The 26,808-nt window shown below is 42.4% G+C and overlaps 1 protein-coding gene across 1 annotated transcript in view; it reads left to right on the forward strand.

Annotated features, from left to right (window-relative positions):
• Positions 1-5,897: 5,897 nt before the first annotated feature.
• The window catches only part of GADL1 (glutamate decarboxylase like 1), a 190,970-nt gene continuing 170,059 nt past the window's right edge, over positions 5,898-26,808 (forward strand). Inside the window, 1 exon segment of the mRNA XM_052636588.1 lies at positions 5,898-5,949. Within this exon segment, the coding sequence (XP_052492548.1) occupies positions 5,898-5,949 (52 nt within the window).

A 26,808-nucleotide genomic window follows, 5' to 3' on the forward strand; every position in this document is an offset into this window, starting at 1 on the left:
CACAGGTTCTAAGGCATTTGGGCTTCAGTAGTTGCAGCCCGTGTGCTCAGCAGTTGCAGCTCCCAAGCTCCAGAGCACGGGCTCAAGAGTGGTGCCACAAGGGCTTAGATACTTCGAAGTATGTGGGATCGTCCCGGATCAGGGATGGTGTCTCCTGCTTTGACAAGAGGACTCTTTACCACTGAGCCACCAGGGAACCTCTATACCTGATTTTATTGCTTCCTCTAACATGACACATTTTGATTTAACTATTTACACATCTATTTCCCTGGCCAGACAGTGTTGTTTGAGGGACCATGTCTTATTTGTGAGCTGCATTTAACTCAGTGCCTGTTACATCATCAAAACTCAAGAAGAGTTATTTAAATGAATGACTGCAGAGTGGACCAGTAATGATTGGTTCTTCATCACCAGTTAGCTGCAGGAACCACGTTCAATGTCAGATGGCTTTTAGTATCCCAATGTCAGTCTCCAAATCCCTTGATCCTAGCCCTAGCGAGGATGATAAAAACGAAGTATGTCACACACTGCAAAAAGAAAGAGCTCTTGAAATCCATGAGTTTGAATTCCAGCTCTGCTTACTAAGTATGTTGCCTTAGACAAAGGTTGAAAAGTTATAAAATGGAAGATTTTATAAAATAGAAAACTTAAATGTTGAAGAGAAAGAAAGCTGTATCCTTCTGGGTTCTTCTAGCTGATCTAAGAATTAAACTAACATGAGACACATGAACAAAAGAATGTCAACGTTAATTTCATATATATGAGAACCCCACGCACATGAGCGTTTCAGACACCGAAAGGTGAAGTGAGGCACATGTAGCATTCTGATCCAAGGAATGGAGTAGGGGCCCGAGGCTTCCAGGGACAGGAAGGCAGTTCACAGCATGGCCAGAGGAGGAGCAGATACTCGGTAGTTAGGTGTTGGTCCTGCCATACAGATGCAGCCAGTTAGACAACATCTATCTTCAGTAGAAAGATAAATGGGAAATCTTCTTCCCAAGAAAAATGGGGTTTTTCTTCTCTGGGAAAAGTCCCCAGTTTAAGTTCTCCAAGGTAGGTAGTTAAGGGAGGGGCAGTAGTTTCCTTTGAACTTTCAGGGTCTTGGTTGCTTTCAGCTCAAAATAACTACCTTGCAAACATGGCACATTTGGGGAGGGCGCTCTGAACTTTGCGATTGTTTCCTAGGATCACAGGCTGAGTGCTCAACACAGCTTGACTCACTAGGATATGGTCATGACATTTTTGGGGTGGCTGTCTTGCATCTATCCTTCCTTCCTCTGTGTGTGGGATCACTTTTTTGAGTATGGTGATTGTGAGGGCACTTCAGCACCTGGGGAAGATAGCCATCCTGTACCCTCCATTGGATCCAGACTGACCAATCGGGTGCACTCATCTGATTGATTTGATCAAGTGACATTAGATAAGAAGTTGCATTCTCTCCAGGTGCTTGAGGCAGAGTCTCATGGGGGCAGTGGGTCTTCCAGGGAGGACACAGGCATCCTTGGTTAGACCTGTCCCTCCAAAAAGATGCCTGCTGTACCGCCCCCTCATTGAATTCTAAGAACTGGCTTGGTTCTTGCTTGACTTTCAAGCCTGATTTTCTAACCTCTAGTCAAGTCTGATGTTTCTGATATCCTCTGGTAAAGTGCCTGTGAAAAGAAAATTCTTCAGGTAGGCAGATGTCATTTAGTTTGTTTGAAAACAGTAAACAATAGATGGCTGTTTCATTTTTTCTTCCCCATCTCTCCACTTTTGTTTCTATGAATTGCTATAGTCCTTCTTCCTCATGGGTCTTCCCTGGTGGCTTAGATGGTAAAGAATCTGCCTGCAATGTGGGAGACCCGGGTTCCATCCGTGGATTGGGAAGATGCCCTGGAGGAGGAAATGGTAACCCACTCCAGTATTCCTGCTTGGAGAATCCCCATGGACAGAGGAGCCTGGCAGGCTACAGTCTGTGGGGTCACAAAGAGTCGGACATGACTGAGTGACTAAGCACGGCCTAAGAGTTCTTTGACTTATCGAAGTCGTGTTCCTTAGGTTTCTAGCACCGAATTGTGCTGATTGAATCCAAGTGATGTTTCCTGGCAGTTTTGAAGTCTGCTTGAAATTTATGAAATGAACTGAATGCTCTTTCATGAAAAATGCCTGCCTGACCCAAGCCCCTCGGTGTCCTGTCCAAGATGCACATGCGTTCAGATCAGTCCTGTTACTGTCTGTTTGTCTGGAAGTACTCTTGGCTCTCGAACACGTTCTCTGCCCCTCTTTCTGTATCTCTCTGTGTGTCTCTGTCTCTTCCTCTTTGAGTTTACTTGTGACAGGCACTGTGTCAAATGTGCTTCCAACTATGGCACCGTTTTCTGGCTGCCTACCCAGTATCCACTCTCCCCCTTACCCTGGATAGCAGAATCCCTAAAATGCTGGGTTAACAGACAGACACACACACACACAGAGACATACCCCGGCTTCTCCTGCAGAAAGAATATATATTGAATTTTACATGGACATTGTTGGATAAGGCTTCCAAGAAGGTTATTTTAAGGAACCTGACTCAGCTGTCAGGTTCTATTTTGCCCTTTCCCCCTTCCCTCTCCTTGCTTGGACATGAGTCAGACTGGAGTTCTCGAAGCCATTTTGTGTCCAGGACAAAGTCCTGAGGCTGAAACTTGTATTAAGGACACTGGAGCAGAAAATGAAAAGGCTTCAGGCCCCAGATGGAAACATGGGGCTACAATACCAAATATAGGACATCAAGCTCAACTACCTTTGTGTTAAGGGAGAAAACCAATCTGATTTTTTTTTTTTTTTCTATCTAATTTGGGCCTCTACTGCTAGCAACTGCAGGTAGTTCTTTACTAATACATAGATTATCATGCAAAAATCCTATAGAATTTATACTACTAATCTTGTTTTACAAAATAAAGCCTTAGGCTAGTTGTAAAGCTTACCCAAGTTACTCATTCACTGGACAGTATTGGATTGACCATATTGGATCGTTATTGACCCTGGGTCTGATGGGTCAGCATTTGAATGTAGTGTCTGTTTGACAACAAAGGCTGAATTCTTGATTATTACATTTTATTGCCCCTGCCACCAGAATGTAGACCAATATGACCCATGGGTAGTACTCCTTGAGTAGGTGTGACTGCTGGAAGTTTCCTCACTGGAAAAGGTGCTGTGGGTCTTCTTTCTTCTCTCTCACAGCCTCTCCAGCAAAAGGGAAGTTTTTCAACTCTGAGTAAATTATCCCAATGGCCACCCATCTCTGTGTCTAGAGCTACTTCCTCTTTCTTTTCCTGAATGTAAACTCCTAATTTCTTGGAGAATTCCTAGGGGGAAACGTGTTGTCAAGATGACAACTTTTCCAGGAAAAGTGTGTCACAGAGTAAATGCTCAACAAATGATGAATGGATTTATGGATGAATGAATGCTATTTTCATGGCAGTCTTTCTTAAGACCAATTTTGGGGCCCTGCCTTGTTATGAAATGTGGATGCTCCTCCGTAAGGAGCCACGATGGCTGGGACAGTCCAGTTTCTTGCAGCACCAACTAGCCTGTCTGTGTACCCTCCAAAGACCCATTTTCCTGAAAGGTTTTGGTGAAAAGCTCTTACCACCGGCTGCGGAAAATACCTTTGCTAATCAGTGCAACTGAGTGTAGACATTGGGCACAGGCTTTGTAATTATACAAAGCTGCCTTCCAATCATGGTTCTGAAATGCTTTCCCTCTGTGATTCTGGGCAAATTACTAAAGCTGAGCCTCTGTTTGTCCATATGGTACAAGGGAATAATAGTAATTCCCATTCATGTAAGGATTACAGAAGGAAATGTATGAACAGCATTTAGCAGGGTGTCTAGCTCATAGGGCATGTTTAAAAATAATAGCTACTATCATTGGAGAAAATGGTCACTACTGGTTGGAAACATTTCTTAATCTTTCAAGTAGAATTAGCCCTCCTCTCAGCTCTGGCTCCTCAGTGTCCACTTCTTTCATAGAACATGAAATAGATGAGAAAAAAGTAACTGCTCCTAAGCCTGTCTCTCTCAACTACTATACAGCATTCTAAGGGCAGGATTTTTCTTGAAATCCCTAGTTACTGGCACAGAGAAAGTTCCAAGTAACTGAAGAATGAAAGCAAGAAGAAATATAACACAATGCCTTTGCTATAGGAATAAACATGGGAGTTTATTGTTGCTCCCAAAGGCATATAGTTTATGCCTCTGTTAGAGGAAATAAATATAGGAATAAAAATGGGAGATAAGCCATTAAGAGGTTAGCTTAGAGAGCAGTTTTTGACTTCTAATCTAAGAAATTTGAAATGGTATATTCCCTGGTTGGGGCCAGAGGGGAAGAGGGAACAGTTCTATACATTGGCATTTCTGCAATCCACTGAAGCCCGGTTGGTCCTGGTTTGCCTCACGCAGAGAGAGATGTAATTTAGCAGAGGCTGACACTCGTCACTGTTCCAAGCTGGGCTAGAGAGGGCCCACTTATTACAAAGCTAAAAAAAGTCAATGAAAATCTTGCCAGAGTGTATATTCCTTTCCATATTTTTTAATAGAGTCACCACAGGTTAACTCCTGAAGTTCTTATTTATTCTTCCATGACTAGCTCTCAGTACTTTGTCAGCGGAGCTACATACCAAAGAGTAGACGGAGGGAGGGGGGTCTCAGAAACTTCATAAAATTTGTCTGCAGGGTCTTAACTTTAATATTTTTAATAACTCTAGTCTTGGGTATATTAGGAATCATCAGTTCTTTTGAGAGAAAAGGGCTGCACTGTCTTCACTGATAGAAGCTTTAATTATGCAGCCAGAGGAAATAATTCACCTAAGAAACCACTCTAGGCTTTATGCAGAAGTAAACCAGATTTTATTTTTTTAAGGCCCTTGAAGGATCTTGATTATGAATGCAGGTCTGTAACGTAGTTGTCATCAATGTTCTTTGAATTAGCGTTAACTGATTGCTCCTATCATCTCAATGGCCTCGCTTAAAAGCTCCTAAGGGAATTTAAACATAACACTTGTTGGAGGGATGGCAAAAAAGCAGCCCTCGCTGATGAGATTTAAATTTACAATAGGAACATGGCTGGAGCCCAACTTTCATGGGCTTGCTGGAAGAATGAGTGTTGTGAACATTTTAGTCTAAACACCAAACAAATAGTGGGCCTTTCGAATCCACTGCCCTTTTTTGCTCTTTTTACCCCTGGACAACAAGGTGCAGACTGCCTTCCCTTCTTCAAACTTGAAATGTTGCAGAGGCAAAAGGGTGAAATCCGATCGGGGTAAGGCATTTGCTTATGGAACTCTTAAAGGTCAAGGCAGGCCTGAATGAATGAGGAGCGGCTGCCCTAAAATAGGTTCCCTGCGCTGGTGGCCTGGAGTGGTCATCAGATTTAGCTTAGAGCTTCTCTAGCCAGATCGGACCCTGCTTGGTGGTGACTCCAAAAAGATGGAAGCTGGGAAGGGCACACTCCAAGGCTCACTCACTCATGCCCAGTCTCTACCTCGGGGTGGAGGTCGGGGGTTGGGGAGCAGGGCAAAGTTTGCTGCGGGGTACGCCTTACCAGTTCCTGTGCGGGCAAATGCCTCACCACCTCCCCCCCCCCCCCCCCCAACGCCGTCCCCCAGCCCTTCCCAGCTTGGGCAGAGAGACCCTGGCCCCGGGTCAAGCAGGCGGCAGGTCGCCAGCAGCTCAGCAAGTATTAATAGAGAGGCGCGGGAGCCTCGGGCGGCCGAGCTCAGGCAACGCGAGCGCGTCCCCGTCCGTCCCGAGCGGTGGCTCGCGCCCAGCAGCGGCGGCGCGCACCTGCAGCCCCACGGGGGGCGCTGCCTCGGCAACTGCAGCCGCCGCGGCCTGGACGGCAGGAGCCGCGCCCCGGCAGCCCTGCGCGGAGCCCCGATGAGCCGCCTCCCGGACCGCGAGCGCGCCCCGGACGGTAACGACTCGCGAGGTCTGACCTCCCGCTGTCGGTGGATCAGGGGTCCCGGAGGAGGGTTATTTGTCTCCCCGTAAGGCGGCTGGTGTGGGTCTTAAGTCCACGTCTTCCTGGAGTTTTGCCTCCTTTCCTGCTCTTTTGGGAGTTCTTTTTAGAATGAGACAAGTTCACTTTGCTAAAGCTCACAGAACCGCGCTTGAAGAGCGGTGGGTACTGGGCGGGTTTTTGAGATCAAGCGCAGTACAGGTTTCACCGCGGAGCTGCCGCGGGGATCTCCAGATGCAGAGGGAGCCCCTTCCCTGTAAGAAATGATTGTGCTTCTACTTGGGAAGTGCCGCGCATCACCCCTGCACTGCCCTCCTCCACCTGTCTCCTCCACAAACAGGCATTAGAACAGGCTACCTCATCTTATAGCGAGTGAGCCCTCGTGTTCTTGGGGGTGGGGACCCGGAATGTTAGTTGTTCAAAGAAGGCATCATGCATCGTGCAGCAGAGTTCCCCAAACCGACTTTAGAACTCGGGTATCACTTAGTCCGTCTCGTAAATGATGGTTATATGATTCTGCGAGGGAAGAGCCTCAGGTTGCTATGAATGGGTGATGAAATACTCTGAACTTTTTTCCCATAAAAATTCACCTATTCACCTTTTCGCTTGTTTGCTAAAGATTTCAAACTTGACCCCTTAACTGCCTCGGTTTACCCCTGGTTCAGAAGCTCTGCCCTGAAAGGTCGTCATTACTGCTATTTGCTAGTTAGTTATTGACCTTTTAGGAAGAGCGTTCCTCCAGGAATAACTCATCTTTGCATCAATCACCCTTTTGGACTGTACTGAACATGATTTAATGAAGTTGCTTTTTAAGCCAAAACTCTCTGGGGGCTTGGTGAGGCAGGTGCGCAGGGCAGGATTCCCTGCAGACCAGTCCTGTAAAGGGCGGGGATTTTCACACAGTAATGGGTAAAACAAGAATCACTGGGCTGCAAGAAACATTTCATTCCTCCCTTTCACAGTCCTAGGCAAAGTTACCAGCATCGCTACCCTGGATCCTCTTTTGAAAATATTTTTTAAAAGTTGCATTGTTACTGTTATTCTTACAAAACAGAAACAGACTCACAGGCTTCAAGAACGAATTTATGGTGGCCCTGGGGAAGAATGGGAGGAAGGGATAGTGAGGGAGTTTGGGATGGACACTGCACACACATTTAAAATGGATAACCAACAAGGACCTATTGTATAGCACAGGGAACTTTGCTCCATGTTATGTGGCAATCTGGATGGGAGGGGAGAATGGGGGAGAAGAGATACCTGCATATGTATGGTGGGGTCCCCTTTCAGCTGAAACTTTCACAACATTGTTTGCTAATCCACTACACTCCAATACAAAATGAAAAGTTATAAGTTGCATGGTTGCCGTTTTCAATAACAATAACGTAAAAACTGCCACTTTGCTGGAACTGTTTTTGTAAAATGATTACTTTCATGTTTCTGAGATCAACACACAGTGCAATCTAAGGAAGATAATTATTTTAAAAACTGATACTTTAGGCTGATTTTTTAAAATAAAATTCCTAATAATGTAGCAGGTTTCTTTATGTGAGGGATGGACACACAGGATAGTTGTATCTGACTGTCTTATCCCTGCATGCTTTTTGTTTGTTTTGTTTTGTTTGAAATCTTAATTCCTGTTTTAAAGCCACAAACTCCTTAGACCTCTGATAGAAACTTTTAAAGTATCTGGTCTTCCTAAGTTACGCATAAGTCTTTATAACCAGGCATGTCTGTACCTTGTGAGGACTTCATTGATTGCTATATATGAGAAGTGAAGTGCAGAGTTTAACCTTAAGTCTGAGTTTCGGAGGATACCAAAAGGCTTTAGGCTGCTGTCAGTCCAGTTATCCTTGAGCAGGTGACAAGGCGATAACATGTCCAATAACACCAAATTGTGCCAAATGTTTGCTATGACATCTTTTAAGAGGACAGGGTATGTATCTGTCAGACTTTGTAAATTTCAAAGTAAGTTTGACAAGACTGTGAAAGTGATGTGATGAGTATGTTAAATGACACACCTTGTAAAAACAGACTGTCTGGTTGAATATCTGTTATAGACTATACATTATGGAAGAATGTCATAGGGAATTTTATTACAAAGAAATAATTCTTATTCTACTCCACATGTTTTGATCTAGTTTAGAGTCTGCCCATAGTACATCCCAGAGAAATTTAGGCTAATTATAACAGATCTGAAGTTTAATTCCAGTAGAAATAAAGAATTTTTTGGACTCAACTCATATTTTACCTTCCGGTTTCAAGTTATAAGACAAACCTCCTACATAATTTTGGCCTGCAAAGTCATAGTTTCTTTCTTATGCAGCTTTTGATTCTTCACTTTTAAACTGAAAGAAAGTTTTAAGTTCTAATAATAAGGGGCAGAAACTTTTCCATTGAAAATCTGACTTTTATGGAATGTTGTAAGTCTGGTATATTGGAATAAAATTGAAACCATGATATTCAGGAACAAAATTTCTGTGTAATTTTTTTGCCTTTTGTATATTTCTTTGTTTTCTTTCTCTCTATAAACTTTTCACTTTTTATTTATTCCTTTTGCTCATGATTTAAATGAAACCCACTGCAGGTAAAATTTATGACCCAGTCTCTTATCCCTCCTTTAAGGTATGAAGTGCTCATATTTGTTGAACACTTACCTTCTAGGCTGAACTACAAGCACTAGCTTCTCTAAGCCTCACTAGCAAGGAGAACTATTATTGTCTGTTTTTATTATAATTATAATTTTTTAAAAATAAAACAGGCTCTGGGAGGGTAACTGTCAGCTGTGAGTGTTCAATCTGTTCCCCTAACACCTAACCCAGGGTGTTAGGTCCTCTCCTGCTAGAAAACAATGTTGCATGTCCACAGGGGAACGCTGGCAAGACCCCTGGAAGGTGGTGCTAAGCTCACTGAAGTGACAGGAGCATTCTTCCCTTTCCCTTTGGGTGGGAAAGATGGGAGGGAAGAGCCTGGGTATTCAGAGAGCTGGCAGTAGCAGCTCCCTCTCTCCCTCTGGCCAGGGTAGGGACCCGTGCTTTGCCCTGGGGGCAGAAGCCCTCTGGTTGCTGGGAATGAAGAACAGCTGTCCCTTTCTGAGGCAGAGGCAGCACCCCACGGGACGCTCTCCAGCCCTTCTCTGCAGCAGGTGTGGCAGGGGTCCTGCTCTCTCAGGCTGCCCAAGATGGGTCCACATTACAGGGTGGTGCCCTGAGCTCTGCTCAGTATTCTGTAACAACCTAAATGGGAAAAGAATTTGAAAAGAATGGATACACATATGTGTATACCTGAACCACTTTGCTAAACCCTTGAAACTAACACAACATTGTTAATTAACTATACCCCAATATAAAATAAAGTTTAAAAAAGACAGCGCCCTGGGAGCAGGCGACCTGCAGTAGAGCAGAGCTGTTCTCTGTGGGGAACCGTGGGGGCAGAAGAAAGAGAAGGATGCCCAGCGAATGCTCGGATGTGTAGTGCCTCTCAATACATGATGAAACCTCTGTGCCTCAGTTTCTTCATCTGTAAAATAGGGATAAAGATATCCACTAGTGGAAATTATTGTGAACATTTGCACTGATATACAGAGTGTCTGGCAGGTAGCAGGCTCTCCATAAACTTATTATATCCAGAAAATTGGATGTAAAATGAGGTAATTAGAATCTGTTGGCAAAGCGCAACTTTCCAGAAAGATAGTTAGTGTGAAACCCATTCAGCTGCACAACTCTTAACAGGCACCGTGTACCTACTGATGCGGGTAGTCTGCCAGATGTGTGCTCAGCCACACACGGGGTGTGTGTGTGTGTGTGTGTGTGTGTGTGTGTGTGTGTGTATGTGTGTGCGTGTGCACATGCTTTGACTGCTGTGTCTTTGCAATTGGAGCTTTCATTTTGTGCAAAGAGTGAGGAAAAGTTAATTTATATATTAAAACAGAAAAATGAGTTAGGAGTCCCAGTGAATCCTGGGAGAGTACTTTTCAGAAAGCTGGTTGCTCCTGGAGTTACCCTCACAATTCACTTTGAAAACATTGATTCTTGCTCAGTGACTTTTCTATCCTATTGAATAATTTGTAAATTCTGTTTTGTCTACATTGAAACATTTTCTTCAGAGTTTTTTGTAATTGGTTACATCTCTGTTTCTTACCTAAAGTCCATGAGAGCATGGCCCACATCTTTCTATATACTGAATCCCCAGCACCTAGCTGGGAGGCTTCCTGGTGGCCCAGATGGTAAAGAATCTACCTGCAATGCAGGAGACCTGGGTTCAGTCCCTGGGTCCGGAAGATCCCCTGGAGAAGGAAATGGCAACCCACTCCAGTATTCTTGGCTGAAGAATCCCATGGACAGAGAAGCCTGGCAGGCTACAGTCCATGGGGTCACAAAGAGTCAGACATGACTAAGTGACTAACACTTTCACTTTTCACTGTACCTAGCTAAGTGCCTGACACACTGTAGGTACATATATTCAACATCTATCTGTTGAGTAAAGAAATGTGTAAGTGAATAAGAAAGTGATGGGTGGTAACAATGTGTGACTCCTGAAATCCATCAGTCCTTATTTTTGCATTTAAGCTTGAATTCATACTCACTTTTTCCTCCTCCAGGCCGTTTATAATTGTGAAAATTCACAAGTATTTACATGCCAAACAGTAGGGTGTTAAAAACATAAATATTCCTTCGCTGGATAGCACAAATAAATTATGATAGGCCTTAAAATACAATGTGATGGCATTCTGGTTTTGGAAAATCATTACCTGTTGCAAAAGGAACTAGGTGGAAAGGCAACAGAGGATTAATAGAATAAAAAATATTCCTCAATTTTTTTTGCTTGTATGTTTCCAAGTCTTATGTAATGAACTTGCTTTCTTTTATAAGGAAGAAACACGAAACCAGGACTATGTACCATAAAACAACTGGGAAGTTTGGTTTGACATAAATGTACTACCATGTGTAAAGTAGACAGCTAGTGGGAAGCTGCTCTGTAGCACAGGGGGCTTGGCTCAGTGCTCTGTGATGACCCAGGGGATGGGGTGGGGGCAGGGAGGCTCCAGAGGGAGAGGGTATATGTATATATAGAGCTGATTCGCTTTGTTGTACAGCAGAAACTAACACAATATTGTAAAGTAATTACACTCCAAGAAAGTAATACCACAGACCACTTACACCGCATCCCCTAATTCCCTGGCACTGGACACTTAAGTTGTTTTCTCAACTGACTTTCCAAATGTGTCTGCCCAACTCTTTTTAAACATTTAAATAAGTTTCTACCTTTCAGGGTTACAAAGTAGCATAATTGATTTAAAGAGATGAGCCGTTGAAAAAGAAACTCAAAGTAGGAAAAACGAAGCAACTTAATGCCAATGACAAAAGATACTGATTTTCCACTGTGATATTGAATACATTGCTTTGCTGCAAATCATAGCTGACTTTTGGTCTCCCCTGTGCCCTTGGCTTTCCTTCCTTTGATGTGTAAAGATTGTGGCAGTTCATGAGGGGCTTTCATAGTGGCTGCCATTAAGTATCCTTTCTTTGTTTGCAGAGTTAGTTCCATGAAAAAGAACTTTATAAAGCAGGGAAGGTGGTCTCTTTCCTTTCTTTGAGGGGGAGGGGTGTGGAGTCACCATTCTTTGGGAATAGAGCTGTGAATAAGTAGCTTTAACCTTTCATATTTTTTCTTTTTAAAATTGAGATAGTTGGTATATAACATATAAATTTCAGGTGTACAACTTAGTGATACATAATTTTTAAAGGTTATGCACCATTTATAGTTATTATAAAATGTTGACTATAAGGTCAGTTTTCATTCCAATCCCAAAGAAAGGCAATGCCAAAGAATGCTCAAACTACCGCGCAATTGCACTCATCTCACATGCTAGTAAAGTAATGCTCAAATTTCTCTAAGCCAGGCTTCAGCAATACGTAAACCGTGAACTTCCTGATGTTCAAGCTGGTTTTAGAAAAGGCAGAGGAACCAGAGATCAAATTGCCAGCCCCCACTGGATCATCAAAAAAGCAAGAGTTCCAGAAAAACATCTACTTCTGCTTTCTTGACTATGCCAAAGCCTTTGACTGTGTGGATCACAATAAACTGGAAAATTCTGAAAGAGATGGGAATACCAGACCACCTGACCTGCCTCTTGAGAAATCTGTATGCAGGTCAGGAAGCAACAGTTAGAACTGGACATGGAACAACAGACTGGTTCCAAATAGGAAAAAGAGTGCTTCAAGGCTGTATATTGTCACCCTGCTTATTTAACTTATATGCGGAGTACATCATGAGAAACGCTGGACTGGAAGAAACACAAGCTGAAATCAAGATTGCCAGGAGAAATATCAATAACCTCAGATATGCAGATGACACCACCCTTATGACAGAAAGTGAAGAGGAACTAAAAAGCCTCTTGATGAAAGTGAAAGAGGAGAGTGAAAAAGTTGGCTTAAAGCTCAACATTCAGAAAACGAACATTATGACATCCGGTCCCATCACTTCATGGGAAATAGATGGGGAAACAGTGGAAACAGTGTCAGACTTTATTTTGGGGGCTCCAAAATCACTGCAGATGGTGACTGCAGCCATGAAATTAAAAGACTCTTACTCCTGGGAAGAAAAGTTATGACCAACCTAGATAGCATATTCAAAAGCCGAGACATTACTTTGCCGACTAAGGTCCGTCTAGTCAAGCCTATGGTTTTTCCTGTGGTCGTGTATGGATTTGAGAGTTGGACTGTGAAGAAGGCTGAGCGCCGAAGAATTGATGCTTTTGAACTGTGGTGTTGGAGAAGACTCTTGAGAGTCCCTTGGACTGCAAGGAGAGCCAACCAGCCCATTCTGAAGGAGATCAGCCCTGGGATTTCTTTGGAGGGAATGATGCTAAAGCTGAAGCTCCAGTACTTTGGCCACCACATGCGAAGAGTTGACTCATTGGAAAAGACTCTGATGCTGGGAGGGACTGGGGGCAGGAGGAGAAGGGGATGACAGAGGATGAGATGGCTGGATGGCATCACTGATTCGATGGACGTGAGTCTGAGTGAACTCCGGGAGTTGGTGACGGACAGGGAGGCCCGGCGTGCTGTGATTCATGGGGTTGCAAAGCGTCGGACAGGGCTGAGTGCCTGAGCTGAGCTGAGCTGAGCTCCCTGTGTTGTACAATATGTGTAAGTCCCCCCATGTGAACCTTCAAAGTCCAGACTTTCCAAGGTGCAAACCTGCATTCCATCACTCAGACGTGAGTGAAAGTGCAGCTCGCCCCCCTTCTCCTGTTGCTGACGACCCTCTAGCTCTACCATCTCCCACCTCCTCTCCCTCCTCCAGTCAGGATCTCTTCTTGTCTGTTCCCTGGATGCCAGCTGTGTGCCAACCATTGTACTGTCCTGCTGCACTTTCCAAGGTCCTGTACCTTAAGACTGAAAATGTTTTCTTTATTTTGGGTTTTTTTAAAAATATATTATTTGTGTGAAAAGTAATATAAACCTATTACAGCACAGTACTACATAGCCATTTGTGTTAGTTGGGGACCCAGTCTAAATTTGTTGGAATTTTGAACAAATTGGACTTATGAACACACTCTCAGAACAGAACTCATTCATACGTAGGGGACTTGTTGTACAGTTTTGGATTATTTATTTCATATATAGTAGGTTGTATCTCTAATACCCTCCTCCTATAATGCCCCTCCCTGCTTTCCTCTTTCCACTTGTGACCACTAATTTTTTCTTGTATTTGTGAGTCTATTTTTTGATATATTCACCAGTTTGTTTCAGTTTTTGGATTCCACATGCAAGTTGTATTATACAGTATTTGTCTTTCTCTGTCTGACTTATTTCACTCAACATAATGCCCTCAAATCTCATCCTTTTTAATGGCTTAATAGTGTTTCATTCTGTGGGTGTGGGTTATATATTTTAACATCTTTATCAGTTCACCTGTTGATGGACACTTAGGTTGCCTTCATGTTTTTTTAAGTATAAATTCAGATTACACACACTGCTGAAGTATCTTTATTTTTTTTGCCACATCACATGCAAGATCTTAGTTCCCCAATCAGGGATCAAACCCATGCCCCCTGCAGTGAAAATGGGGAGTCTTAATCACTGGACCAACAAGGAATTCCCTGCTACCATATCTTTACAATAAAGAGAGCTGCTGTGAACATTGAGGGGTGTGTATCTTTTCAGAATAGTGTTTTCCTAATTTTTTTTCATATATACCTGGGAGTGGAGTTTCATTATTTTTGAGTGTCTACCCAAAACTATATATGGTGCTTCTGTTTTTAATTTTTTGAGAAATTGTCTTACTGTTTCCACAGTGGCTGTACCAGTTTACATTCCTAACAACCACGCAGGAGGGTTCCCTTTTTAAAACATGCTCACCAACATTTGTTTGTGTTCTTTTTGCTTGTAGTCATTCCGACAGGTGTGGGGTGATATCTCATGTGTGTTTTTTAATGTTTGTTTATTTGGCTGCAGCGTGTGGGATCTTCAGTCTTGATCGTGGTAGGAAGGATCTTTAGTTGCTCGGTGTGAGCTCTTAGTTCCCTGACCAAGGGTTGAACCTGAGCCCCTGCATTCAGAACACAGAGCTTAGCTTCTTGTCCACCAGGGAGGTCCCTCAGGTGCTTTTAATTTGCATTTCTTTGATGACTAATGATGCTGAACCTTCTGTATATAGTCTTTGAAAAAGTGACTATTTATATCTTCTGCCCATTCTTTAGATGGGTTGTTTGTTTTTCTGATGTTGAGTTGTAGGAACCATTTATATATTTTGGATAATAACCCCTTATTGGGCATACCTCTTGCAAATATTTTATTTCATTCAGTTAGGTGTCTTTTTGTTTTGTTAATGGTTTCCTTTGCTATGCAAAAGCTGTTGAGTTTAATTAGGTCTCATTTGTTTATTTTCCCTTTTATGTCCTTTGCTTTAGCAGACAGACCCAAAAGATATTGTTACAATTTATGTCAAAGAGTGTTCCTCCCATATTTTCTTCTAGGAGTTTTATGGTTTCTGGTCTTATATTTAGCTCTTTTATCCAGTTTGAGTTTATTTTTTGTATATAGTGTTAGAGAATGTTCCAATTTCATTATTTTACATGTCGTTGTCCAATTTTACCAAAACTATGTATTGAAGAGACTGTCTTTTCCCCATTGTAAATTCTTTCCTCTTTTGTCATGGATTAATGACATGATGGCGGAGAAGGCAAAGGCAACCCACTCTAGTACTCTTGCTTGGAAAATCCCATGGATGGAGGAGCCTGGTAGGCTGCAGTCGCGGGGTCACTAAGAGTCAGACATGACTGAGCAACTTCACTTTCACTTTTCATTTTCATGCATTGGAGAAGGAAATGGCAACCCACTCCAGTGTTCTTGCCTGGAGAATCCCAGGAACGTGGGAGCCTGGTGGACTGCTGTCTCTGGGGTCACACAGAGTCGGACACGACTGAAGCAACTTAGCAGCAGTAGCAGCAACAACACAGGATGGTGTGATCTCTCACCTAGAGCCAGACATCCTGGAATGTGAAGTCAAGCGGGCCTTAGAAAGCATCACTACGAACAAAGCTAGAGGAGGTGATGGCATTCCAGTTGAGCCATTTTAAATCCTAAAAGATGATGCTGTGAAAGTGCTGCACTTAATATGCCAGCAAATTTGGAAAACTCAGCAGTGGCCACAGGACTGGAAAAGGTCTGTTTTTATTTCAGTCCTAAAGAAAGGCAATGCCAAAGAACGCTCAAACTACCACACAATTGCACTCATCTCACATGCTAGCAAAGTAATGCTCAAAATTCTCCAAGCCAGGCTTCAACAGCTTGTGAATGGAGAACTTCCAGATGTTCAAGCTGGATTTAGAAAAGGCAGAGGAACCAGAGATCAAATTGCCAACATCTGCTGGATCATAGAAAAAGCAAGAGAATTCCACAAAAACATCTGCTTCATGGACTATGCTAAAGCCTTTGACTCTGTGGATTACAACAAACCATGGAAAATTTTTAAAGAGATGAGAATACCAGACCACCTGACCTGTCTCCTGAGAAATCTGTATGCAGATTAAGAAGCAACAGTTAAAATCGCACATGGAACAATGGACTGGTTCTAAATTGGAAAAGGAGTATGTCAAGGCTGTATATTGTCACCCTGCTATTTAACTTATATGCAGAGTACGTCATGAGAAACGCTGGGCTGGATGAAGCACAAGCTGGAATCAAGAGTGCAGGGAAAAATATCAATAACCTCAGATATGCAAATAATACCATCCTTATGGCAGAAAGTGAAGAAGAACTAAAGAGCCTCTTGATGAAAGTGAAAGAGGAGAGTGAAAAAGTTGGCTTAAAGTTCAACATTCAGAAAACGAAGATCATGGCATCCGGTCCCATCACTTCATGGCAAATAGATGGGGAAACAATGGAAACAGTGATAGACTTTATTTTCTTGGGCTCCAAAATCACTGCAGATAGTGACTGCAGGCATGAAATTAAAAGATGCTTGCTCCTTGGAAGAAAAGCTATGACCAACCTAGACAGCATATTAAAGGCAGAGATGTTACTTTGCTGACGAAGGTCCATATAGTCAAAGCTGTGGTTTTCCAGTAGTCATATATGGATGTGAGAGTTGGACTATAAAGAAAGTTGAGCGCCAAAGAATTGATGCTTTTGAACTATGGTGTTGGAGAAGACTCTTGAAAGGCCCTTGGACAGTAAGGAGACCTAATCTGTCAATCCTAAAGGAAATCAATCCTGAATATTTGTTGGTTGGACGGATGCTGAAGCTGAATACATTGGCTACCTGATGCGAAGAATTGACTCATTGGAAGATACCCTGATGCTGGGAAAGACTGAAGGCAGGAGAGGAAGGGGGTGACAGAGGATGTGATGGTTGGATGGCATCACTGATTTGATGGACATGAGTTTGAGCAAGTTCTGGGAGTTGGTGAAGGACAGGGAAGCCTGCAGGCTGCAGTCCATGAGGTCGCAAGGAGTCAGTCAGGACTGAGTGAGTGAACTGAACTGAACTGACCCTAACTTTTGCATTTCATAATTCAACCAACCAAATATGCATTCCTAGACCTAATAATTTAGTCCTATTTTTAAAATTATGATAGGTCTTTTAATTTATAGATTTACTATCCTGACCTTTTCTATTCAAATAATATATCTGTTGAAGAACTTGGGCCATTTGGTCTACGTGATTCTCTGCAATCTGGATTTTACTGCTTTTGTGCTAATGATTTAACATTTTCTCTGAAGCTTGCCTTCTTTGAACTCTGGCTTGTGCCTCCCTAGCCCTTCGTCTTTCTCAGTCCTTTTGGCTAAATTACACTTTTTAGTCTGATACTTAAATTCTAGAGACAACCATGAAATCATTTTATCTATTAGGTTTTTTATTATAATATTAGGTAATAAAGCATTTAATTAAGTTTCTCCTATTCATCTCCTCAATTCTTTCATGAATTTCATTCAACATTATAATGAGTTGGCTGAAAAATGATGCTCTCATTTACTAATTATTTCAAATAGTAGTAACTTGGGTGTATTATGGGGCAGTTTTTATAAACTCTTGTACATTGTTGTTGAGATTGTAAAATGGTATAACTGCTATGAAAAGCAGTATGGAGGTTTCTTTAAAAATGAAACATGAAACCGCCATATAAGTTCTAGTAAAGAGGAGCCTGGCAGGCTACTGTCCATAGGGTTGCAAGAGTCAGACACGACTTAGCACGTAAACCACAAACCACCACAATTCCACTTCTGAGTAAATATCCCAAATAATTGAAAACAGAGTCTTAAAGAGATGCCCATTTTTACAGCAACAGTATTCATAATAGCCAAACAGGAAGAAGAAAACCAAATGTGCATTGATGGATAGATGGATATATTAAATATGGTATATGCATTCAATGGAATATTATTTAACCTTAAAAATGATAGATGTACTGTTTGTGCTCCAGCAGGTATGATCGATCCCCAAGGACATTATGGTAAGTGAAAGAAGCTGGGCACAAACAGACAAAATACTGTGTAATTCCACTTATATAAAGCTGGGAACAGAATGCTCGTTATCAGGAGCAGGGGGAATAGAGGGAGTGGAATGTGTTTAATGGGTCTAGAATTTCAGTTTTGCAAGGGAAAAATTAGGGAGATCTGTTTCATAACAATGTGAATTTACTTAACATAGTGAACTGTATTGTTAAAATAGTTAAGTAGGTAAATTTTATGCTATGTGTGTGTGTGTTTTTTTTAAATCACAATGAAAATGGAATACCCAATTTAAAAACAAGCAAAAAGACTTTTCAGGATAGAAGAATTCATAAAATAGTTTAAGAACTCACCTCCGTGTACAGTTTAACCTTCTTTGTGTCTTTGATGTTGCCATTACGAGCACTGAATGTTATCACGTTCTTAGGAGTTGAGAGGAGTCCATCTGTCTCTTTGTCCCTCCGTTGAATGATGTCGGATCACGTCTCTTGAATTCTTTTCTCTCCTGTTGCTGATTCCCTCCTCAAGGCAGTTTCCATGAGTGTCAGCTTTGTTTCTTTCTCCTAATTCTAGTAGCATTTTAAATCACCATTTGCTGCACTTAACTCCAATTCATTGCTTTTAACAATTTTGGCAGTTATCTCATCTTGCTTCTTTTAGCTTACAAAATGTTGAAATTGTCCAGGATGCAAGGTAGTTTGCCTCTGAATGAGGTGTGAAGAGGACTGTGAGTGAAGTTTATAAATACCTGTCACACTGACATTGTTCTATATTATTTATTTTGCATTCCTAGTATTCTTAGGTACTTCTGGATGGTTGATGTTGCTAGATAAGAAGCTTCCATATAGAGTGTTTCTCTATTTGGCAAACTATTTTTGTATAAACATATGAATGAATAATTATAGTTCATGCTTATAGTTTGAAGAAACGGATAACTTTGCTCAATAGATAACATATGTAAACAGAATTGGCATGTAAGTCTCAGTTTAAGGGAAAATCATAGCTTTACTCACTGTTCTGCACTGGGAGTGTGACTGACTTCTAGCCCTTAGGGCAATTCCTGCATGCCTCACTCGCTCTGTTTACACTGCTCCCATCAGCTGTCCAGCTGATGCTGAAAATGTGGCTTCTGTGCACTAGTACTGAAATTGAATCTCAGCGTCAAGTTCTGGGTGAAGTAGAAAAGAATTGCTTTATTGCTTTGCCAGACAAAGGGGAGACACAGAGGGCTTCCTTCTTGACAACTGTATCCCAACCCTGGGGGTATTGGTGAGAAGTTGGGCTTCCTTCGTGGCTCAGAGGTTAAAGCACCTGCCTCTAATGTGGGAGACCTGGGTCGGGAAGATCTCCTGGAGAAGGAAATGGCAACCCACTCCAGTACTCTTGCCTGGAAAATCCCGTGGACAGAGAAGCCTGGTAGACTACAGTCCATGGGATCGCAAAGAGTTAGACACGACTGAGCAACTTCACTTTCTTTCTTTCACTTTCTTTAATGGAAAGTGAAAGTGAGAGTCACTCAGTTGTGTCTGATTCTTTGCGATCCCATGGACTGTACAGTCCATGGAATTCTCCAGGCCAGAATGCTGGAGTAGGAAGCCTTTCTCTTCTCCAGGGAATCTTCCCAAGCCAGGGATTGAACCCAGGTCTCCCACATTGTAGATGGGTTTTTTACCAGCTCAGTCACAAGGGAAATCCAATTTAATGGAAGCACTGAAGATAGCAACAGCGATCTTTACTGAGTTCTCTTGGATGAGGCCACCTTGCAGCTTCTTCAGAGCAAAGAAGCAACGGTTCTCTGAAGACAGAGAGAGACAGAGCCTGAACTTAGTGCTTCAGGGGATGGAAGTGACTCAGAAACACCCTCTAGTCCTCAGAGGAAGGCAGGTGGGTGGAGTGCCCTTGATTCTTGCAAGGATCTCTCTCTGATGAAGATGACGGCAGAAACCATGGGACAGATAGGCCTACTGTATCAGGGAGCTGGTGAAGAACAGTGTAAGTCTGGAGGGGTTGACATCATTGCCCACAGCCAAGATGAGTCCACCTTAGTGAGGAGACACCCCTCGTATCTGACCAAGATGAGCCAGGAGAGACCACAGTATGCCTCAGCCATGACTGCCAGGTGGGAGAGGAGTAAAGACGCAGACAAGTGAGACAGCCAGAGATGAAGAGCCAGGGGCCGCCCGTGGATGCAAGGACTCCACTACTGTTCCTCCATTCTGAAGCTGAGTAACGTATGCTTCCTCCCCATGTACGTAGAAGCCTTCAAAATGGCTTGTAGACAGGGGAGTGGGAATCTGAGCGATCAGCATTTTTATTGAACATTGTAAAACTGGAGCATTGCCTAAATGGACTGTTTATCATCGCTGACCAAATTTTGACCAGATTGGATTAAGTAATGGAAATTTTGTCACCTCTTTCCATCAGGGGAGATTCATGAGGCGATAACATCAATTAGAGACCAAAGTAAAGATATAATCAGACTTTGTTTTATTATACTTTGCTTGTTTGCACTTCCCAGATACTGTTTTTTACAACTGAAGATTTGGGGCACCCTTGTGTTGAGCAAGTCTGTTGGCAACATTTTTCCAACAACATTTGCTCACATCATGTCTCTGTGTCACATAACTCGCAATATTTCAAGTTTTCCTGTTATTGTTATTATATGTTGGAGGGTGACCTTCTGTACAATGTAATGAACCTCCATCCATAGTTCATCAGGCACTCTGTCTATCAGATCTAGGCCCTTAAATCTATTCCTCACATCCACTGTATAATCATAAGGGATTTGATTTAGGTCATACCTGAATGGTCTAGTGGTTTTCCCTACTTTCTTCAATTTAAGTCTGAATTTGGCAATAAGGAGTTCATGATCTGAGCCACAGTCAGCTCCCAGTCGTGTTTTTGCTGACTGTATAGAGCTTCTCCATCTTTGGCTGCAAAGAATATAATCAATCTGATTTCAGTGTTGACCATCTGCTGATGTCCATGTGTAGAGTCTTCTCTTGTGTTGTTGGAAGAGGGTGTTTGCTATGACCAGTGCGTTCTCTTGGCAAAGTTCTGTTAGCCTTTGCCCTGCCTTATTCCGTACTCCAAGGCCAAATTTGCCTGTTATACCAGGTGTTTCTTGACTTCCTACTTTTGCATTCCAGTCCCCTATAATGAAAAGGACATCTTTTTTGGGTGTTAGTTCTAAAAGGTCTTGTAGGTCTTCATAGAACCATTCAACTTCAGCTTCTTCAGCATTACTGGTTGGGGCATAGACTTGGAGTACTGTGATATTGAATGGTTTGCCTTGTAATATTGAAATGAACAGAGATCATTCTGTCATTTTTGAGATTGCATCCAAGTACTGCATTTCAGACTTTTTTGTTGACCATGATGGCTACTCGATTTCTTCTAAGGGATTCCTAATGAACTATGGACAGAGGTTCATGACATTGTACAGGAGACAGGGATCAAGACCATCCCCATGGGAAAGAAATGCAAAAAAGCAAAATGGCTGTCTGGGGAGATCTTACAAACAGCTGTGAAAAGAAGAGAAGTGAAAAACAAAGGAGAAAAGGAAAGATATAAGCATCTGAATGCAGATTTCCAAAGAAGAGCAAGGAGAGAGAAGAAAGCCTTCTTCAGAGATCAATGCAAAGAAATAGAGGAAAAGAACAGAATGGGAAAGACTAGAGATCTCTTCAAGAAAATTAGAGATACCAAGGGAACATTTCATGCAAAGATGGGCTCAATAAAGGACAGAAATGGTCTGGACCTAACAGAAGCAGAAGATATTAAGAAGAGGTGGCAAGAATACACAGAAGACCTGTACAAAAAAGATCTTCATGACCCAGATAATCATGATGATGTGATCACTAATCTAGAGCCAGACGTCCTGGAATGTGAAGTCAAGTGGGCCTTAGAAAGCATCACTACAAACAAAACTAGTGGAGGTGATGGAATTCCAGTTGAGCTATTTCAAATCCTGAAAGATGATGCTGTGAAAGTGCTGCACTCGATATGCCAGCAAATTGGGAAAACTCAGCAGTGGCCACAGGACTGGAAAAGGTCAGTTTTCATTCCAATCCCAAAGAAAGGCAATGCCAAAGAATGCTCAAAGTATCGCACAATTGCACTCATCTCACATGCTAGTAAAGTAATACTCAAAATTCTCTAAGCCAGGCTTCAGCAATATGTGAACTGTGAACTTCCAGATGTTCAGGCTGGTTTTAGAAAAGGCAGAGGAACCAGAGATCAAACTGTCAACATCTGCTGGATCATGCAAAAAGCAAGAGATTTCCAGGAAAACATCTATTTCTGCTTTATTGACTATGCCAAAGCCTATGACTGTGTGGATCACAATAAACTGAGGAAAATTCTGAAAGAGATGGGAATACCAGACCACCTGACCTGCCTCTTGAGAAACCTATATGCAGGTCAGGAAGCCACAGTTAGAACTGGACATGGAACAACAAACTGGTTCCAAACAGGAAAAGGAGTATGTCAAGGCTATATATCGTCACCCTGCTTATTTAACTTCTATGCAGAGTACATCATGAGAAACGCTGGCTGGAAGAAGCACAGGCTAGAATCAAGATTGCCGGGAGAAATATCAATAACCTCAGATATGCAGATGACACCACCCTTCTGGCAGAAAGTGAAGAGGAACTAAAGAGCCTCTTGATGAAAGAGAAAGAGGAGAGTGAAAAAGTTGGCTTAAAGCTCAACATTCAGAAAACGAAGATCATGGCATCTGGTCCCATCACTTCATGGGAAATAGATGGGGAAACAGTGGAAACAGTGTCAGACTTTATTTTTGGGGGCTCCAAAATCACTGCAGATGGTGATTGCAGCCATGAAATCAAAAGACGCTTACTCCTTAGAAGGAAAGTTATGACCAAATTAGATAGCATATTCAAAAGCAGAGATATTACTTTGCCAACAAAGGTCCGTCTAGTCAAGGCTATGGTTTTTCCAGTCGTCATGTATGGATGTGAGAGTTGGACTGTGAAGAAAGCTGAGCGCAGAAGAATTGATGCTTTTGAACTGTGGTGTTGGAGAAAAGTCTTAAGAGTCCATTGGACTGCAAGGAGATCCAACCAGTCCATCCTAAAGGAAATCAGTCCTGAATATTCATTGGAAGGACTGATGCTGAAGCTGAAACTCCCATCCCTTGGTCACCAGATGCGAAGAACTGACTTACTAGAAAAGACCCTGATGCTGGGAGAGACTGAAGGCAGGAAGAGAAGGAGATGACAGAGGACGAGATGGCTGGATGGCATCAACCATTCGATGGACATGAGTTTGGGTGAACTCCAGAAGTTGGTGATAGACAGGGAGGCGTGGCATGCTGCAGTTCATGGGGTCGCAAAGAGTCAGACATGACTGAGTGACTGGACTGAACTGAACTGAACTGAAGGTGACCTATGGTTAATGGCCTTTGACGTTACTATTGTAATTGTTTTTTGGCACCAGGAACCATGCCCATATAAGGCAGAAATTTAATCAATAAATGTGGGAGTTCTGACAGCTCCATCAACCAGCCATTCCCCATCTTTCTCCCTCTCCTCAGACCTTCCTATTCCCTGAGACAGCAGTGTTGACATTAGACTCTTAATAACCCTACAATGGCCTCTAAGTGTTCAAGTGAGAGGAAGAGTCCCAAGTCTTTCACTTTAAATCAAAAGCTAAAAATGATCAAGCTTAGTGAGGAAAACACGCATCATAATAGGTCAAAAGCTAGGCCTCTTACACCAAACAGCCGCGTTGTGAATGCAAAGACAATGTTCTTGAAGGAAATTAAAAATGCTATTCAGTGAGCAAGAAAGAAACAGCCTTTGTGCTGATATGGAGAAGATTTGAATAGTATGGAAAGAAAATCTGGCCAGACACAAAATTCCTTTAAACCAATACCTAATCCAGAGCCAGGCTCTAATTCTCCTCAATTCTCACAAGGCTGGAAAAGGTGAGGAGGCTGCAGAAGAAAAGTCTGAAGCCAGCAGAGGTTGGTTCATGAGATTGAAGGGAAGAAGCCATCTCCTTATCATCAAAGTGCAAGGTGAAGCTGCGGGCGCTGGTATAGAAGCTGCTGTAACTTATCCAGAAGGTCTCCATAAGATAACTAATAAGTGGCTATGCTAAACAATAGATTTTCAATGTAGATGAAACAGCCTTCTATTAGAAGAACTTTCATGACTAGAGAGAAGTCAATGCCTGGCTTCAAGCCTTCAAAGGACAGGCTGATTTCTTTTGCTACGGGCTAATGCAACTAACTCGGTGAGTTTCAGTTGAAATCAATGCTTATTTTCCATTTTGAAAGTCCTAAGGTCCTTAAGACTTATGCTAAATCTACCCCGCCCGTGCTCTGTAAACGGAACAACAAAGCCTGCATGAGACCACATCTGTTGCCAACATGGTTTACTGAATAGTTTAAACTTACTGTTGATCTGCTGCTCAGGAAAAAATAAAAAAGATTCCTTTCCAAATATTTACTGCTTGTTGACAAGGCACCTGGACACTCAAGAGTACTGATGGAGATATATTAATACAAAGAGGTTAATACTATTTTAATGCTCGGTAAATAATATAACATCTATCCTGTAGCCCATGGGTCATTTTAACCTTCAAGTTTTATTATTTAAGAAATACATTTAGTAAGGCTATAGCTGGCATAGATAATGACTCCTCTGATAAATCTGGGGAAAGTCAATTTAAAAAAAAACCCTCTGGAAAGGATTCGCCACTTCAGATGCCATGAAGAATATTCGTGTTTCATAGAAAGAGGGCAAAATATCAACAGGACTTTGAAAGAAGCGGATTCCAACTCTCATGGATGACTTTGAGGGGTTCAAGCCTTCAGCGGAGGAAGTAACTGCAGATGTCCTGGAAGTACCAAGAGAACTAGAATTAGAAGTGGGACCTGAAGATGAAGCTTAATTTTTGCATTCACATGATAAAATTTGGACTGCAAGGAGATCAACCCAGCCAGTCATAAAGGAAATCAATCCTGAATATTCATTGGAAGGACTGATGCTGAAGCTGAAGCCCCAATACTTTGGCCACCTGATGTGACGAACTGACTCATTAGAACAGACCTTGATGCTGGGTAAGATTGAAGGCAGGAAGAGAAGGGGACAACAGAGAATGAGATGGTTGAATGGCATCACCGACTCAATGGACATGAGTTTGAGCAAGCTCTGGGAGATGATGAAGGACAGGGAAGCCCCTGAAGTCCACAGGCTTGCAAAGAGCTGGACATGACTGAGTGAGTGAACAGCAATGATAAACTTGGACAGATAAGAAGTTGTTTTTTATGGATGAGCAAAGAAAGTGATATCTTGAGATGGAGTCTACAGTTGGTGAAGATGCTGTGAAGCTTGTATAAATGACAAAGGATTTAGAGTAAATTTAGTTGGGGGTTTGAGAGGCTTGTCTCCAGTTTTGAAAGAAGTTCTCCTGAGGGTCAAATGCTATCAAATAGCATTGCATGCTGCTGAGAAATTGTTAGTGAAAGGAAGAGTCAATGAATGTAGCAAGCTTCATTGTTGTCTTATTTTAAGAAATTGCCACAGTCACCCCAGCCTTCAGCAATCACCACCCTGATCAGTCAGCAGCCATCAGCGTCAAGGCCAGTAAAATGATTATGACTCACTGAAGGCTCAGATGTTGGTTAGCATTTTTTTTAGCAATAAAGTATTTTTTAGTTAAGGTATATGTATTTTTTTTTTAGAGATAATGCTGTTGAATACTTAATAGCCTAGAGTATAGGGTAAACGTGATTTTTGTACACACTGGTAAACCAAATAATTCACATAACTTGCTTGGATATTTACTTTATTGTGGTGATCTAGAAGTGAACCAGCAATATCTCCAAAGTATGTCAGTACTGAGTTTTTCTCAGTATACCTGAGTGTCGTAAATGTCACTGTGCCGCAGACACCCTTGAAACGAGATCGGCTGCTTCAGCCACTGCCCTTGACATCAGCGCTGTTTGGAGGGAGTACAGTTGCCAAAGATAAAAGTGTGTGAAGCTGAGCCTCGGGTCTGCTGATGAAGAATCCCATGGCAAGAGGCTTAGAAGTTAAGTTTTCCACTTTTTAAAGATGGAAAAGCAATGGCAGTCAGATGTCTTTCAGTCATGTTGTAATTTGAAGCTGAAGTGTTCCATGGTACACTCGTGCCTGTGAACTCAAAGCAAAACAGTATAGAGACACTTCTGAGACAAAACAGACTCTCCATCAGCTCCTTTCCTGAACCACAACCATGGACGTCCTGAAACATTACAGGAATTCACAGTTCTGCAGATCATGGATGAGGACTGCTTTTAGAAATGCTGGAATGTGATTTACATTCATTATGTGAATAAGAATTTAATTTTAGAAAGGGCTTTAGCTATAGAGTTATTGACTATTATCAACTGTTACTAATAACTGTTATTGATCGTCCCTGGCGGCTCAGACGGTAAAGCGTCTGCCTGCAATGCCTACCATGTGGGAGACCCGGGTTCAATCCCTGGGTCGGGAAGATCTCCTGGAGAAGGAAATGGCAACCCACTCCAGCACTCTTGCCTGGAAAATCCCATGGGTGGTGGAACCTGGTAGGCTATAGTCCTTGGGGTCGCAAAGAGTTGGACATGACTGAGTGACTTCACTTTATTTATTAACTGTTGCCTGGTGTCTCAGACGGTAAAGCGTCTGCCTGCAGTGCAGGAGACCTAGGTTCAATCCCTGTGTTGGGAAGATCCCCTGGAGAAGGAAATGGCAACCCACTCCAGTACTCTTGCCTGGTCCCATGGACGGAGGAGCCTGGTAGGGTACAGTCTGTGAGATCGCAAAGAGTTGGACACGACTGAGCGACTTCTCTCTTCTATCGACCGTCAGAGTGGCAA

This window comes from Budorcas taxicolor, chromosome 1 (genome assembly GCF_023091745.1).
Source record: "Budorcas taxicolor isolate Tak-1 chromosome 1, Takin1.1, whole genome shotgun sequence".
Lineage (NCBI taxonomy): Eukaryota > Metazoa > Chordata > Mammalia > Artiodactyla > Bovidae > Budorcas > Budorcas taxicolor.